The 17,923-nt window shown below is 40.7% G+C and overlaps 1 protein-coding gene across 4 annotated transcripts in view; it reads right to left on the bottom strand.

Moving 5' to 3' along the window:
- The window catches only part of KHDRBS3 (KH RNA binding domain containing, signal transduction associated 3), a 92,649-nt gene extending 76,280 nt beyond the window's left edge, over positions 1–16,369 (bottom strand). For all 4 annotated transcript variants that reach the window (XR_014317022.1, XM_082754692.1, XM_082754693.1 and 1 more), the window contains exon 1: positions 15,876–16,369. Coding sequence is in view for 3 of the 4 variants with exons in the window: in XM_082754692.1 (XP_082610818.1) it covers positions 15,876–15,963 (88 nt within the window). In the remaining variant the exon portion in view is untranslated. The remainder of the gene's footprint in view (positions 1–15,875) is intronic.
- Between the last annotated feature and the right edge of the window lie 1,554 nt (positions 16,370–17,923).

Here is a 17,923-nt window from a genome sequence, read left to right as displayed (position 1 = left end):
GTACAAGGACAGAGAGTTGGGGTTGTTCAGCCTGGAGAAAAGGATCCAGCAAGACCTTACAGCAGTCTTCCAGTAGTTAAAGGGCACCTACAGGAAAGGTGGAAAAGGACTTGCCAGGACAAGGCATAATAGCTTTAAACCGAAAGAGGGTATAGAGTAAAACTTAGGGATAAATTCTTTAGAGGGTGGTGAGGCACTAGAACAGGTTGCTAGAGAGATTATGGATGACCTGTCCCTGGTCTAGTGGAAGATATAAAGATGTAGTTCCAACCTCCTTGCTATGGACAGGGATAAGACCCTTCCAACCTGAACCATTCTATAATTCTATGGTACTATAGCCCAGAAAGCCATATTTGATACCTAAAAGTACACTGGAAGCTCATACTACAGTTGATTATATATATTCAAATAGTCTAGACAGATTCAGACAAACCCAGTGCCCATCAGTCTATAGCCCCATCATTACACTGCTTTGCATGGTTGAAAGTATATGCCCAAGTCACCCATCTCCTCCAAACATTTCCCAGAAGAACATGTTTTCTAAACTAAACAACTTTTAAAAAACTGTATTGGGATTATGTGGCAAGGTTTTTGTAGCAGGGGGCTGCAGGGGTGGTCTCTATGAAAAGAGCCCAGCAGCTGCCCCATGTTTGACACAGGCCAGTTTCAGACAGCTCCAAAGGGACCTGCTGCTGGCCAGAGTTGAACCCCTAAGTGATGTTATTTGTGCCTCTGTGAAAGCAGATTTAAGGAGAAAAAAACTGCTGTGCAACAGCAGCTGGGAAGAGTGAGAAAAATGAGACAGAACCATCCCTGCAACCCCCAAGGTGAGTGCAGCAGGGGGGCAGGAGGTGCTCCAGGCACGCAGCAGCAGACCCCTGCAGGCCATGGGTCCCACATGGAGCAGATCTCCACATTGCAGCCCAATTACAGATTGTAATTGGTTAGTGATCTGTCCTCATTTCAAACCAGGCACTTTTCTTCATCTTATTTTGTCCTCTTGTTGTGTTGAGAGGAGGAGTGAGCACTGCAGTAGAGCTTAGTGAGCCAGTGTGAAATCACAAAAGCTTGCCATTGTTCATGCTTCAAAGTATTAGGGAGCAGAACAGATGAAGCTGTCACAAGCACATGTAATGCATTTAAGTTCTTCCACTGAATTCAGCAAAAATCAGTTCTAGTGGACATTTGAGTGTTTGGACTTCAGAAAACTCATGCTTGTTAGATTCAACATAATCAGTACCAGCAAGCATAATCTGTACCTTACTAGAAGTACTATTGAACCCAATGATACCTGCAGACATGCCTTAAAACCTGCCTTCAACAGCTGCCTTTTCACCACCTCCGCGTAAACCATTCCAATACTCATTTATCTTCATGTTGAAGCATATTAAGGCTTATTCTTGTTGAGACTGCACTCTTGTTCAAAGCTATATGAACATTTCTCCTCTTCAAGTCACTCTTCAGTTTCAGAAGGCATAGTAAATAAGGTTGTTAATAAAATCCAGTGAGAACTACCACATCACTGAGGTCAAAGGAAAATACCTACATTGTGATATTACACTGCTCAAATAAACTATGGAAGTGAATGCTACCACTTCAGTACCTATAAGGTGTTCAAAAAGTCTTATGCTGGTGTGATCTTTATGTATATCTGTTGAGTCAACCTACTGTTCAAAGGAGTAGTTCAGTTGTAACATATGAGGATCTAGTCCAACTGCCTGATGACATCAAGGTTAGCCAGAAGTTACAACACTAAGGGCATTATCCAAACACCTCTTGAGCACTGACAAGCATGGGGTATTAACCACCTCACTAGGAAGCCCAGCCCAGCATTTGACTACCCTCATGATAAAGTTAAAGTCCTAGAGCATTTATGTATTCTGGTCTAAATACATAAGAAAACAAGCATTCAGAGGCTAACTTCTACATGCAGAAGGCAACTAATTCTAGTATACCACTCTGATTAACTTAATCACCTCTACTCCTTCAAAAGGCCATTGTTACTATTGTCAGAAGACAAAATAAGCAAAGCTATTTTATTTTATTATTTATTATTTCTTACTGACCTTTGCTGCAGTAAAGCCAAGTTACCTTTATTTTTTCCATCTTTGCCTGGAAGTTACAGTATGAATACCTGAAGAAACATGCTTGGCAGTTACAACATACAAAGGTAGTTTATATATCTGCTACCCAAAGGAAAAGGACTTAAAATTCAAAAAGTGTTAAGTTGTATCAGCTTGAACATAAATTCAGTGTGGAAAAAACTTAGCATCCAACTTAAAAAACAACAAGCAGAAGAGGAATCATTAAGATCCCTTCCACATACTTAACATCAGGCATTCCCAAACATTTGTGTATGAAGAAACATATTAGAGAAGCAGATCACTACCACAGTCAATTGTTCCAAATATTTTTTGAGAGTAACAATGAGTTGAGCCACTTCATGAAGTTTTTGACAAAGATATAGGATTCCTCTACAACCATAGCAAACCTGAAAGTTCAGCTTATGGACTCACTTCAGCTGCAGTTCTCACAAGGGAGTGCACCAACATCTGTTCATTAGTTTCCCAGCAAAAAAAAAGCAAGATACAAGCCTGTGAAAAGTCTATTCCCTGTAGGAGCACCTGCTTATCTATGCTATGCCTCCACTAAAGAAAGTGATCTTCCTTTTCTATGGCATCTATCCAAGTTTAAGAAAATAAAACTAGTACTTCTAGCATTCCCCTAGCAGAGTATTTATAATTTTCAAGACTTAAGACTGAAAGAGTACAACACAATGTTTTATACCTGCATAAGTATCTGAAGTAGCTACCAATTTCTGCCAGTAAGCTTTAACTAAAGTAAATTGAAAGATTTTGTAAACAAAGTTTTAAAACAGTTTTAGTAGCATTTATGGTATAGCTGTATTTGCTCTATGTATTTTTATCTAAAGTAAGTGTCTTCATGTTTTGAAGTAAATCTAAGCAGTTCTCTATAAAACAAATTATAGGAAAAGCCATTTCAGGTTAGTAAGTTTGCTTATTAACAGAAGTTACTTTAGAAATCTGAGGTCTGATTTCTCCCCAATATGCAGTCATGTGACAGCTGCAAGAAGCAAAGTATATGCATGGAGTTCTGTCCAAGTACTAAGCAGTCAAGGTATTAAATCCATCAGTCTTTATTTTAAAGCAATTTAAAACCAAGCACTTATACAGAAGTAGAAAGTCTGATGCACCTCAGTTTACCACTTTCAGAAAACACATTATCTTGCACAGTCATGTGATCAATTTCAGGAATTATATCATTTGGGTTTCAATCCAGCTAAATGCAAAACCTTGTTTTCCTCACCACTACAACTTTTTCCCTGGTAATGACTCATGTTTTTTTCCTTTATGCTAGTAATTCTCACATGTGATGTACAAGACAGGTGACAGTTTAGTGGAACAATTCACAACCAGCGAAGTATATCCACACTGAAGGTGAGAGAGATCAAAGCTAAACTGATTACACTGGTTTGAGATATCTAGTGAGTAATGCTGGGAAAATGCAGAAGCTTCAACTGACCAGATGCCTACCCTGCCTTCATAAACCCATATAGTCAAGTTCCTGGTCCATTTCTTCCTGCCAACATTATGAAAAGCACCAACACCAAGAACCTGAGGCATCATTACTCTTGGTTCAGTATCATTTAAGATGTTTCCAAATGGGAAGTTTGGTGCGTCTATTTCTAAAAACATAGAATCAAAGTATTATCTAGATGTGAGTGGAAAAAGGGGCTGCATTTGAAAAGTGTAGCTGCCCAAGAAATGCAGGGTCTGGGAAGCCAGAGGATGAATGGTAGCTGAAAGGAAACAGTAAACACTCAATATGGCAGATTGTTGTATCATGCATGGGAAGCAAAACATTCAGAAAATGTTTGAGAACTAAAGACCAAAACAATCAATCACACTTCATTCTACAAATGCATTCATGAAGAATTGTTCTTGTAGGTATTGATATACAAATTAATGTTTCACATCACTTCCGTATCTTGATTCATTGAGCAAGTGCAAAGATAACTGATTTAGTTAAAAACAGTAACTAAAAACATACTATTTAATATAAACCCAAGAAATAAAAGTGCTTAAGTGAACTGAACAGGATCTGACTGTCCATTAATACTAAAACTGGAAAGAACATTTAACCAGGGAAAAGTTTAACTTCTCATCAAACCATCAGCAGAAATAGCCATAAACATTTCTAAGTCCCCAACTGGGGGTATAAAGACCTAATGGTCAGTGTTTCAGAGCAAGAAAATATCAGAGACATTACGCAATCTCTACAGTACATGAACAAAACTCCATTCTCAGGGCTGCTCTTTTGATAGCATTCACTTCTGAAGCAATACACATTATTTAATAGGTTATTATTCCAATTTACTACAGCTCTCAAAAATATGAACACTAAATTATCTGAAAGAGCTGAGATTGGAAAAGCATTTTTCTTTTCCATTAAATTCATATAGCTTCCATTTTACCCCTTGCATAATAACCAGCTATTGGCAGTACCTCTTGACAGGAAGCAAGGGATTAACTATGTAGCTGGCCAGAAGCATCCATTCTCTTTAATCTATTTTTCTGAAGGGGCCATCTGCTCTTATTTCTTCATTTCATGCCCTAGCTTGAAATCACATTCACTATTCTGTTAGTATTTCAATTAGTTGCACGCAAGTTTCTCCCATGTCAGGATGGCTGTCATGAGGATGAAATGCTATAAGGTGAGAGGGGAAAAGGGTTATTACACACAGCTGATTGACTAATTTATACAGCTCAAATAGCTAATTAGTCATCAATAAAATGAAGGGAAAATAACCCTTTCTCTAGCATTTGTTTTATTACAACACAGCTTGACATCCATTACTGACAAGTTATCTACAGCCATGTTTTCAAGTGCCAAACCTGAATGGAAGAGGGACTAGGTTTGTTCTCCTCTCAGCTATTCTCCTTCAGGTGACTATACAAAAGCTTCAAATCTTTGATAACAGCACCAAAAATTTCCAAATGAGGAGCCCAAAGTGCCTCACACAAATGCTGACAAGCCTTATCTACATGATTAGCACCATTTGCAAGGACTTATGAATAATAAATGCTGCTTCTGAAAAATTTACTCACCGCAAACTACAAGTTTGAGCTACAGCCAGATATCACTAATACAATAATATCTAATTAAGCAAGGGATTCTGGAAGTACTGTACAGATTGAAGCAAAGTTCTATTTCCCACTGCATCCAAGCAGGAAAGGCAACTATCCGACTCCAACTTTTCCATTAATTTAACCAGTACAAAAACCAGCTCAGAAACTGGGCGGGTTCTGTCTTAGCATAGATAGCAGCTAACTTCTCAGCATCTTCATGCAAGCCAGTATAACAGGGAGCCTTCTAGCCTACGCAAACAGCCACTGAAAACTCTGGCCATTGCCATGAACACATAGACAAAAGGAATCAATGCCTTGAGGAGCTACTAGCTACTTAAAGACAGAAAATAGATTACATTAACAATGTTGAGCTTACCCATTGAAGAAATTTACTTGAGATCACATTGTATCTTTTTCCTTCTATCTGAAGCATTAATTTCAAAGTGATAATTTGTCTAGAGTTCTTCACAGAGCTGACCTCAACCATCTCTTTGCCACTTATGCGATAATGAAATACATATCAGCATTTTTAATTAACCTTGTATTAATCTATGTGAGCTATTACTTAGTGTTCCAAACAAGGCCTATTATTTCAGGAGGTGCATAAATTTCTTAAGTGCATCTATGAATAAGTGACTTATGAATATGATAGTTGCCCTGCGTTCTCCATTTAATCAGTGATAATTGCTATATTCTAAGAGCTTACAGTTTAAAGGCTTAGTGAAGTGTTACTTTTAAAACTCAACACTTACCAAACCATCCTGGGTCTCACTAGTTAAGGAATGCATCAGGAGAACAGTACAGGCCAAATCTATTTGTTTCCATCTACATCTTAATTGCATTTGGAAACCCTGAGCCCAAAGGCAGCTCTACTACAATTACAGCACACACAAGCCTAAGCTTCTGATTAAGCAACAAGCAGTAAAAAGGAAAACCTCTGGGATGGCAAAACAGTCAGATGCAAATACTGTTTTCAAACAGGTCAGTTACCAGTTGAAGCCTTTAAGCCTTCAACTTTTCATATTCACATGTTAAGACTGAAGCTTAGAGAATCATTTAATATTACTCACATTTTACAGTATATCATTTTCAGCAGGAGGGACCTGCATTTCAAGAAGCAGACAATGCTTGGCTACAAAGTCCCTATGCCTAATGAACACTGAATACATACAGCAGCCAGGTACAGCTCCCACAGAAGCAGCTACCAGCTTTCTTTAAAAGGGAGCAACATCATTTCCCAACAGTTCTGTTTCTACACAGCAGCAGATGCTCGTTAGGCTGAATGCCGGCTCCCCCTGCTGACACATTGTCAGTATGAGAGCTACAGCACTGCTGTCATGCTGAAGATACAGGCTGTATTTCAGAAAAATGTCTGAAAAGCCCTTCAGAAAAACCTACAAGTAAAAACCACATGATGACTCTAGTACTTAGTGACCTACCACTATCACAGCAGTGTTTGACAGAAGGATAGTATCCAGAAGTTGTCTTAATTTCAAAAATCACCAAGATCCTCTGTAGGAATCTGACAGAAAATCCCATTGTGGGACACTTCTGCTCATTCTGCTCCAATTAATACTTCATAATTACCTGATATCCAAATTCACAAGAAAATAAGGCTGAAAGAAGTCTCAGAAATACATCCCTTCCCTCAAGTATTTTAGTATACTCTTGTCATTGCTGAAGCTTGCTTCATATGACCTTAACAGGTACCTGTGAGAACTTAAAGAACAGATACAGTAAGCTTTAACACTGTTAAACCCTGTTACACGCTTTTATACAGTTGGCCAGAAAAAAAATCGTATTCCTCCAGACCATGAATGCATGGTGTAATAAAAAGGTCAAGTGTATATAGTAAGTGAAAAGAATCTTTAAGAACAATTTGTTAGACCAGATAAATTGGGTCACACTAGTCCTTTTTAGTCTTCAGGACCACATTTCACCCCACAGTCTTTGTCCAGACTATTATTAGAATAGCTCTAGGAAGTTTAACTAGAGCCAGAAACATCACCACAACCTAGTTACTATGGATCTTCAAACTGGAAGTGATGCAAGTTCTCTTCCAAACAACCAGGATCTAAGCAAGAAGGTCAAATGATTCATAAACTGTTTTGTTTTAGGAAACCCCGACACCTACCACAAAAGTTTTGGGGAGCCCCTGTAAGGCACAGGAAAAGTCAGCTGTGATGTGCCCTTCTCCACAGAAATCAGATGTTGCTCCTAAAACCAAAGCAGGCTGGAAGCAGTCAGGTAATTAGTACAGTGAAAAGCACTCTGGGCTTCAGAACTTTTATAACTATGCAAATATGGTAAGAAATTTGCTCAAACCATTTGAAGGCAGTTCTAGGAGGGAAAAGTGTTTTGGGCCAAATTTGGTTGTGTGGGCTATACTTAAGCACAGCAAAAAAATATGAAAGAACTAAACAGACATTATGATGAACCTCAGTTTTTCACTGCTGCAAAATGGAAATATATCACTTAAGTCTGTAGAACGGTGAAAGATAAAAGGGCAACTTTTCACACCAATTTACTCCAAGCTGTATCATTCAGGTCTGCACATAGGAGGGTACATCATTGCTTTTCTTTCTTCTGCTAAGAAATAAAAATCATAGATCCTCAGTACCTGACAGTTGAGGAGCTCAGAGAATGGAAACTGAGCTGCTGACCAGAGATCATTGCTTTACTGCACACTCTGGCTGGCCACCTCCTAGGGGGATACAGATCAAAAGGAAACAGTAAGGAAAAGTTTTGTCCATTATCAGTTAACACAAGAATATACTAAAGGAAGAATTCCTGTGTTAAGAGCAGTTCTTTGGTATCTGTACATTTCAGAAGCACCACTACTACCCCCTCCCAAAAAAAGCAGAAAATACAGCTGAAGAAATCTAAAAACTTCCTGCTTTCAAAAGAACTTTCCTTCAGGAATACTGTTACTGCGCCTGGATGATCAGAGACAGTTGAGACTACAAATGCATTTACTTTCCGAGCATCCAATGAATGCAGCAGGATCTTCAGTGTCAGAGCAACAGCAGCAATTTTCACTAGATTCTGTTTTATCCATGAAAAGGCACCTTCCCTTACTGGTTATTCCTATTGTACACTCCAAGTGGATTAATAAAGTTGAAGGAAAACAGTAAATCCTCAAAGGATTTGCAACTTCAGATTTTTCATTGTCACTATATTACACTAAGATCAGCACAGCCAAACTTCTAAAGGGGAAATTGTTAAGTGCAAGAGCAATAGGTTTACTGAAATTATTCCTGATTTAGGTTTCCAAATATTTTGTCAAGGAATCCTTCCTGAAAACCTACAAAAGAACACCTAGATAGGCCAAAGATTAAAGATTACCAACTACAAGCATTGAACTGACATTTGTTTGCTGCTGCCTTGCAACTTCGTTTCTGCTGAGCTGCTAGCTGAAGCCAAGTCTGATAAACACATCAAATAAGAAATGGAAGGCAGCCAGCAAAACAGCAACTGGAAATGGAGAATAGGAAGGACAGAAATTTAACTTTTCAGTTTCCTATGAATCTTACCGTGACAATAAGGTAAAACAATTAAAAGACAACACATGCCATAAGAACAGTAAAAAATATGAGAAAGATGAGTTCTAGCAAAGAAATGTTTTAAAATAGGCAAGGAGAACAAAACAGGCACTGCTCAACTGCTGAGACAGCTCAGCTTAAGGCACAGAAGTCAGAATTTAGTTTGGACAAGACCCATAAGATCATCGAGCCCAGCCATCCACTAACTGCCAAGTCCACTACTAAACTATGTCCCTAAGCACAAGATCTACACATTCCTTAAATACTTCTAGGGATGGCAACCACTAGACTATGCAGTATGTTCCAGCATCTAACCACCCCTTCTGGAAAGAAATTCTCCCTGATACCCAATCTAAACCTCTGCTGGCACAACCACTTCCTCAGCTTCAAGTATTTTCCTTCCAACCTCTAGTTGTTACTCTTCAGCTTCATCTTTGTCATAAATATCTAGCCTACCACTATGATGCATAGGATAAGATTGTTAGAGAGTGATAAAGGAGGGCTACAAGGTTGAAGGGTCTGGAGGGTAAGTCATATGAGAAGTGGTTGAGGTCCCTTGGTTTGTTCAACCCAGGCTGAGGGGAGGCCTCATGGCGGCCTGCAGCTCCCTCATGAGGGGAGTGGAGGGGCAAGCACTGAGTTCTCTGCTCTCTGGGGATACTGACAGGACCTGAGGGAACAGCACACACCTCACTTTGAATCAAATATGTCAAGAGAAAAGTCTTGTATTTCCTATACTTGATTTAACAGCTAATCAAGCAAAGTTTTAGTACTGTGCTTTACTTTCCACTTGCACTCTTTGCTACATATTGCACAGTAACTTCAAAGGACCTCTTAAGAACCTTTATTTACCTCTGTGGAGGTAGTTATGCACTCAAGCCACAGGTTAACGATCACTTTCACAAATGAGTCAGGCTAACAAGCAGCCTACAGACCTTTTATCAAGCTTGCAAAGCATTTTGCAGAGCTTTCCATGATATTCTTGAAGATAAAGATGTTCAGAATTCTGTACCTAGAATGTCATAAGACTGACATTTTAGTCCATATGACCTTAGTTACAGGGCCATATGGATTTTCTACCTAGTGATGCACTTGGAGACTTTCCTTCTTACTTTTCAGGTCCCTATCTCTGCAGATCATAGGATCATCTAGGTTTGAAAAGATCTTCATGATCATCAAGTCCACCCATAAACCTGACCTGCCAAGTCCCATCATTAAATCACATCCTTTAGTGCCACATCAGCATCTCTTGTTTTCTAGTGTCTTCACCAGCTTCATTTCTATTCTCTGCACATGCCCAAACAACTCAGGATGCCGTAGGCCTTCTTGGCCACCTGGGCACACTGCTGGCTCATGTTCAGCCAGCTGTCTGTTGGCCAGCACCCCTAGGTCATTTTCTGCTGGGCAGCTTTCCAGCCACTCTTCCCCAAGCCTATGCCGGTCAAGCAGATCAACAGCCCCTACTTTATCAAGATATGCCACTTACCCAGTGTACTTGTCCTTTATCATTCTCTATCACTATTAATAACAAACATTAAGCCTGCAAGACTCCTGTAGAGCTCAGATAACTAATAGTTTCTGGTAAATTGACTGTTATGTCAGGTACCAGTTAATCCATTTAAACATGCTTTTTACTGGAACTGCTTAATATTAATTAAAAAGGCATGCAGTACCACATCAAACCCTTTACAGAGGCTGCTCATCTCTGAACCCCAATAACCAACTCTTAAATCAAAGCACTACCTTATTTCTCAATTACACTTCAAGTTCAAGTCAGATGGAGGTAATTCAGGAGGCAGAGACATCACATGCATAAATTCTAAGGGCACACAAGTAGAGTCAAGCAAGCCATGGGCCAGAGGAGAAGCCATTCAGTGCTGTGACTTTGCAATTTTGCCAGTAAATAAGTGTTCAGAAGGTTAGAGTTTTAATTTGCATGGCTGGTGTCGAAAAGGATTGAAAGTGACAAACCATGTCAGCTTAAATTTGAAACCTTTAAATTTGATCTCTCTCATTGACTGCCAAAGTAAGTGTGCAAGTGAATTAGAAGTCAGCTTTGGGCTCAGTGTGATCATCGGTGAGCAGCTGCAGGCTAGAGTCATGCTTCAGAGCAGATGAGCCCAGGGTGAAGTATGCATGATTATCTTAAGCTGCATTTTGCAGCTTCCCTGTTAACATGACTTGAATGCCTGATAAACCATTTCTCCAGACTTTTAAGAGACTAAGAATCTAATTGTTCACAAGCTCTATGACTTACTTTCCCCATGCCATTTCACTAAAGTAAAGCAGTGAGGCAGCTACAAGTGTCAGCTTATGAGGTGTTACAGAGCATAGAATATATGGCCTGACCAAGACATGAGGGACAACCACCCCAATGATTGCTTCAAATTCTTTTTTCAAGCTATATTAACAAAACAACCTAGGTCAGCCCTGTCTGGTTTTACTGGGCTGCCATCAAGCTACATCCATTCATATTACTGTCACAAATTTCTCAGTGCATTATGCCTGCAAAATAACAGTAGTCTATGAAAGCTTGCAGGGTTTTGAAGTCTGATTACGAGAAGATAACAGCAGTTTTTGCTTTCTAGTTAACCTCCAGGAATGACAACTTAAAGGGACTTTGAAGAAATCTTTCAGTCTGAAGGGTGTATTACAGAATTAACTCTTAAAGCTACTTGAAACATTTAAAATCCCTCCAGCTTTTCATTTGCTTTACAAAATGCTTACAACCTTCAAAAAGCATTTTGCCAGCCTCCAAGAGCAGGACACCTCAAATGAGTTATTTCTTCGCTCATGTGTGAGAATGCAGTGAGAAGTGAATGCAAATGTGAGGTTGTACAGCAGTAGTGGATGTGTAACTCCATGAGGGACTGGGAACTGGAGGCACCATGCATGTCTGTCCCACCCCACATTTGCCCTTAAAGCAAGAAGATTATTCACTAACAGAGTTATATCACAAGCTATGTATGTTATTTCAATACATGCAATCAAATACACCTTTTAGATTTGTGAAAATTAGAATTCTATTTATGAAAACTTAAAGAAAATCCTTAGTAAGCACCTGGCAACCTTCATATCCCTAAAGGGATTGATTCAAAGTTAATATCTATGGAACCTTTATTACATCCTTACTTTATTTTTACAATGCTATCTTGTCTGCTTAAAAAATCAGGTTTCTATTTTCCACAATGGAACAATACTTTTTACAGTCCTTCCTTGACATTTAAGGAGGTACTGTTTTTAGGAGATGTTTGTTTACCAAACTCCTACTTTTGAAGTTTTGAGCACAAATTCCAGCAAACCTGTACTAATCAGAACTGGTCACATGGCTCAGCAAAGGGACCCAACATCATACAGCTAGCACATACAGCCATCTACTGATCAGAGGGCTTGTTATTCCTCTATGTCTTGTTCTTGAGGAGAGTTTAAGGGTAGCCTTGGTGACTGAAGCACTAACTTCAGTCTCAAAATAAGTAAAATGAGATCATCAGAAGAATTATACAAGGCCAGTCTATATAGAAGTAAAACCCATCTTTCAGGTTATATACTGGGACTCTACCTCCTAATGTAGAAATTTCAGCTGCCCTAACCTTAGTTTCTTTCACCTCCACATTTACCATCATACAAAGCAAGTGCCAGACATCAGCTCTCATGTCTTCCATCACAAAACATGCCTGGTATTGACATGTTTTCACAGTGAACTTCTATCATATGATCTCACATCCTTTACTCAACATTCACAAAATACTTGTCAATACCATGCACAGGTCTGAAAGAGAATGATGACAATAAAGTAACTCTTCTTACCAATCTTTCTGCATTTTATATCATCACTTGTGAACTAAGTTATTACAATCTATATTACACTTGAGCACTTACCAACATTCACATGCAATCCAAAATGTCAATAGCTATCAAAAACATTGAAAAGCTGCTCAGTGCCTCGCAGTGATAAAGAGTTGGTTTGATCTCAGAAGTATCACTTCTACAGACAGAAAATTTTTATGCAAAGCAGAGTACCTGACAGTTATGAATTGGAAAAATACACATTACTATATTTTTGCTAATTCAGAGAACTTTATCCTTGTCAAGATTCTGCATCTACAGAACCTTTAAGACAGTAACTGGACATAACATTCCAGCACCCACTGTCTGGTACCAGCTGCAGATTAATCCTATTAGCATGGACATCTTATTGCATATTATTGCACATGCAGAAGAAGTCTGCTTCTGACCTGTAACATGCTTAATCATGTACAGATAAAAATAAGTCCTTTTTAAAGGGACTTACTGTTCAAGTATACAAGTAAACCTCATTTGAGGCAGGAAAGGATACAGTCTAGTCTCCTTCATAAGATTACTACTGCTCTAAAATTTAAACATTAAATATGTCATTGATTCTTTAAAACAATTTCAGCAATGGACTGCATCCCAAAAAGGCAAGTCTCCAAATGCTTGAACAGTTTTGAACAAGAAAAATCAGTACTATACCAGGGCAAAGAAGGATACTTATCTTTGATTTTAAAGCTTTGAAGATGCTGAAAGGTCTTATTAGGGAAAGGAAACAGTTATCTCAATTCCCGAAGAGATTAACAATACTGTCCATAAAGAATACTCTTGCAGCATCCTAGTCATCTCATCATTGCTCTTTTTCAGATGACTACCTTGAAACTAGAAAGCATGTCAAGCTCTATTTTTCCTGTATCACTTACAATTATGCAATTTCTATGTATCCAAATTATAATTTGTAATTATAAGTATAATATGCAAATGTGTCCACTTGTGCAAAAGCTATAATTAACAAATTTTTGGAACTCTATACACAGGACCACTTCTCCCTAGAAGCCAAATTCCAACATGGGTAGAGTAGAAATTTTAGTGATGTTGCTCTTTTGTCTAAGAGCACATACTTCAGCTGCTTCAGCACCTCAGAAGGATTTGCTGGCTCAACCACACAATTCGTACAAATCAATCCAACGTTTCTCCAGAAAGTTGGCTTATCTACAGTATTTCAGTTAAAGTAAATGCAGGTAGCAAACAATGGTATTAAGACATCAGAAACACCATTACATAATTAAGCCAGTTATTTTAAGCACTTAAAGCCTTTGGTAAGATCTCCTACAACTAGGAGAAGGCACTGAAGCATGCTTCACTCTAAGCTGAAGAGCTACACAAGCTAGGTTTTAGAAAATAGACAAACCATTTCATTTGCCTTATTAAACTGTCATAGAACTCACTGAACCTGACATACAAAATGCAAACTAAAATTACATATACTTTCCTACTAATTGCATTAATTTACCTGCAAATAACAATTGAGACGAATGAACCAGACACTGATAAAGTTTTGTGAAGACAATGGGGGCTGTAAAGCATCTTCTTATTCATGCATCTCCTACTTCTATTACACAGACAATTTACCTTTGATTCTTTGACTGTACATCTGCCTAGGAGGATTTCATAGAAGTTACAGAAATCTTAAACTACAACTGTTTGATACTGTCCTGTTTAATAATTTTACTTGACAGGCAAAATGCTTCCAGTTTAAGACAATACTGTCTTAACTAAGCAAAAAAAATAAAGACTAGAATAGAGGTTGGATCGATGTCATCTAAATTTTTTCCAGGGAACACCAATTTTTGGTACTGGAAGTATGCATGCAGATACCAGATATTAAACAAAAAGCAAGCGGAGTTCCTGCCCTTTGATTTAATTTCAGTGGGAATTGCAAAAGCTCAGTGTCCCACAGAGTCATGACTCTAGTAATAGTTGTAGAATCATATACTTCCATTATATACTTCCATAAACACTGTTTGAAATAATATACATACTTCTGTAACTTCTTAGTAATTACGATTTACAATCTGTACATGTTAAAAAATCCACTATTACTAACTGAAAGTAACTTCAGTAATTTGCAGCCTTAAATTCTTAGCCATCAAGCTTAGCACTTATAGCAAACAAACATCTGTTTGTTAATCCAATCCCCTTTCTCCCACTATCAGTGGCACATTTCCAAATTCAGAATCAGGAAAAACATGCAAAATACCAACAGCCCAAGGGTACACAGCTACAAATCACATGGCATATGCTTTCCACAGCTGAAACTGACAGCTACCTGTAACTCCACAGTATTTCACACAACAGTTGATCCCCCATCAGATTTAGAGATTGGCATTTGCAGTCCATTACACATCAAAAAGTATGTCAATGCATTAAAAGCAGCATTGATTGAGACTTGTTCCTGTGATGTGAAGTACTGGAGTACAGCTCTGCAATCACTTCAGTTGAAGCAAAAATCATTTGATTTTGCTTAGGTTATATGCTGATCTAACATAACATATTTCACTTGACCATCCCAAGCACTCTATTAAGTGTCTATCTACAGAGCTGCACTTGAAAGTCACCTGCTAATTGCCCATTTCCAAATTTACATGAGGCATTAGAGTGTAAGTCACATGGGACTTTACTGAAACAAAGAACCAGCACTTTACAGCTTATGTGACATGCCAGATGCAGAGGACACAAAATCACATCTGATTATCTGGAGCTACATGACCAAAAACGCATTTTGTTTGATTATCTGGAGGTATATAATTGAAAAAGAGAATGTTTTCAAAAAATCAATGAAATAACTGAAGTATTAAGGTACAGCCAATACTTAGAGCCATAAGCTCATGGGCAAAGATTTAGATTATAGTGTCCTTTTGAAAAAGGATCACGCATCTATGAACTGTAAACTATTTATTATGCAGAAACACCCCAGGCAAGATAAACTAGGAAAGCATTTGGGGCATTTAACAGGGAAGCCAACTTCTAACACAAGCAGAAGCTCCTAAACCCCAAAGCCGTCCTATGCAACTCGGCTTGGGATAAATCAACCAGTGACCGTCTCTGGTGGCCTGAAATCTATCTCTGGAGGAAAACTGAGATTTGGGGATATCGGTGCCGGATTTACAGCCGCTCAGGGAGACGGAGCGGGTCCGGCCGAGCACCCCCATCTTTGGGGAACCACCACCGTGACCCCCCAGCCCCACAGACCCCAAGGAGGGCTGAAAGGGGGGGGTGTCCCCAAACCCCCCCCTCGGGAGCTGGCAGCGAGGGAGGCGACACGGATAAGTGGGGAACCCCGGCAGAAAGTTCGAGCAGCGCGGCAGGGGCCGCCCCCCCCGCCGCCCCTCACCTTGGTTGACCAGGCGCAGGGCGTGGGTGAAGGACGGGTCCAGGGAGTCCTTCTCGGCCATCAGCTCGGGCAGGTACTTCTCGTCCATGCCGGAGGCACGGGGAGCCGGAGCCCCAGCGGGGAAGGAGGAGGAAGAAGAGGAGGAGGCGGCGGTGCGGGGCTGCGTCCCGGGCGGCGGTAAATCCTCGGAGGCAGCGCTTCCCAACCCCGGCCGCCTCCCGCCAGGGGCTGCGGGGACGCATCCAGAGGGCAGCGCCGCGAGCCCCCGGCCGAGAGCGGGGAGGGAAGGGGCGCCGAGCCCCCCTCCCCCGGTCCTGCTCCGGGCACGGACAAATCCCTTTAATGGAGACGCACTGCTAGGGCTGGGGGGGAGGAAGCAGTTCAAAGCGCGCTGGCCCCCAAGGAGAAAAATCGGGGGGAATTAATTAATTTAAAATAAAAAAATAATAATAACGGAGGCTGCTGGCGCAGCGCCCAGACCCACACCTGCCGCCGCGCTGCGCCGACTGAGCGGGCGAGCCCCGCCGCGCCAGGTTTAAATACCCCCGCCGAGGCCACGCCCCTTTATCCACGCCCATAATCCGTTAAGCCACGCCCCCTCGTTGACCGTTGCTCCGCCCCCGCTCCTCCCAACGGGCGGTACCGGTCCCGCCCCCTCGTGTTCCGCCCCGCCTATGGGGGCGCCGGTTGCTATTGGCTGGCTTGGGCTGTCAGTTAGGGGGGCGCCGCGGCTAAGGATTGGTGGCTGTGTGTCCGAGAGCCCCGCCCCTTCTGGTCTGTCCCGCCCCTCCGTGCTGCGGGGGTTGGGCTGGGGCGGGGCGGGCGGGGTGGGGTCTCTGAGGGTAGGTGGGAGCTATGAAGGGTTTTGGGGGGCTGTGAGGGGTTTTCAGGATCTGTGAGGGTTTTTTGAGGGGCTATGAGGGTTTTTGAGGGATGGTGAGGGGTATTGAGGGGGCTGTGAGGGGTATTGAGGGGACAGTGAGGGGCTCTGAGGGGACAGTGAGGGGCTCTGAGGCGTCGTGAGGGGCTCTGAGGGGTTTTGAGGGGCTCTGAGGGGTCGTGAGGGGTTTTAAGGGGCTTCGAGGGGCGGTCTGTCCCCTTGAAACCCCCACGGCAGAGCTCCCCTGAGGGGATGTCTGCCCCCATTCCCAGCCTCAGAACCTGCTATCCTCAGCCCCCTGAGGGCGGCTGGTGAGGGCAGCGTCCTCCCTTAAAGGAGCCAAGAACGGCGAGATTTTGCTCTTTAAATGAGAACAGAAGGCACGATTTTTAACTTTTTTTTTTTTTTTCCTCCCCCGAACACCGTTCGTTCTGTTTATCCAGCGTTTTGTATTTGTTTCTCTCGCACAAAGCACTTCATAAATACTAGCTAGAAAATCATACCGCTGAATTACACGACTTTAAGTGAGTTTGTGGTTCAGTAGCGGCCCATTTCACAGGTAAGAGAAAGCAAGTTCGAGAGACTCAAGCCTATTTTCCTGTTTTTTCAGTGAATGCACTTGGTATATTACATCATTATTCACTTTGATCTTTAGCTTTGAGACTTTACATAAGCCTCCTCGTTAGACCTTAGGTGTTTTATCAACGAGTCTTTGGTGACAAAAACCCAGAGTAAATGAGAACAGCCATTCTCCTCAGTAACACAGCACAAGGGCAAAACAAAAATACAAAATCACTGATGCCGAAATCCTAATACTAAATTTTGTAATCATTTTGACATGATCAGCTACAGTTAAAAGACCACTGAAACAATCTTTTTTTTTTTTTCTGTGACAATAATTGAATAATCTCCCATTTGTATTTCATGCAAAATAGGTTTGTAATGCATCTTAGTCATGTCCTTGCAAAATGGAGAAAAAAAAGCTTAACATGAGAAATCACTCACTCAGTGCTTAGAAGCAGGGGTTAAGGTTCCCTTCTGAGAATTACATGTGCTCTTTCACCCTCAAAACGGAAGGGCCATCTATTAAGGTATGTTGCATCTTGTTATATTTCACAGACTGGAATGTCTCATAAAAAATGTTCGATGCTCTACAGTATAAAATATA

Source organism: Aythya marila, assembly GCF_965140915.1.
Source record: "Aythya marila genome assembly, chromosome: 2".
Classification (NCBI taxonomy): domain Eukaryota; kingdom Metazoa; phylum Chordata; class Aves; order Anseriformes; family Anatidae; genus Aythya; species Aythya marila.
The sequence above is the reverse complement of the archived record's forward strand: the minus strand, read 5'-3'. Positions and strand labels throughout refer to the sequence as shown.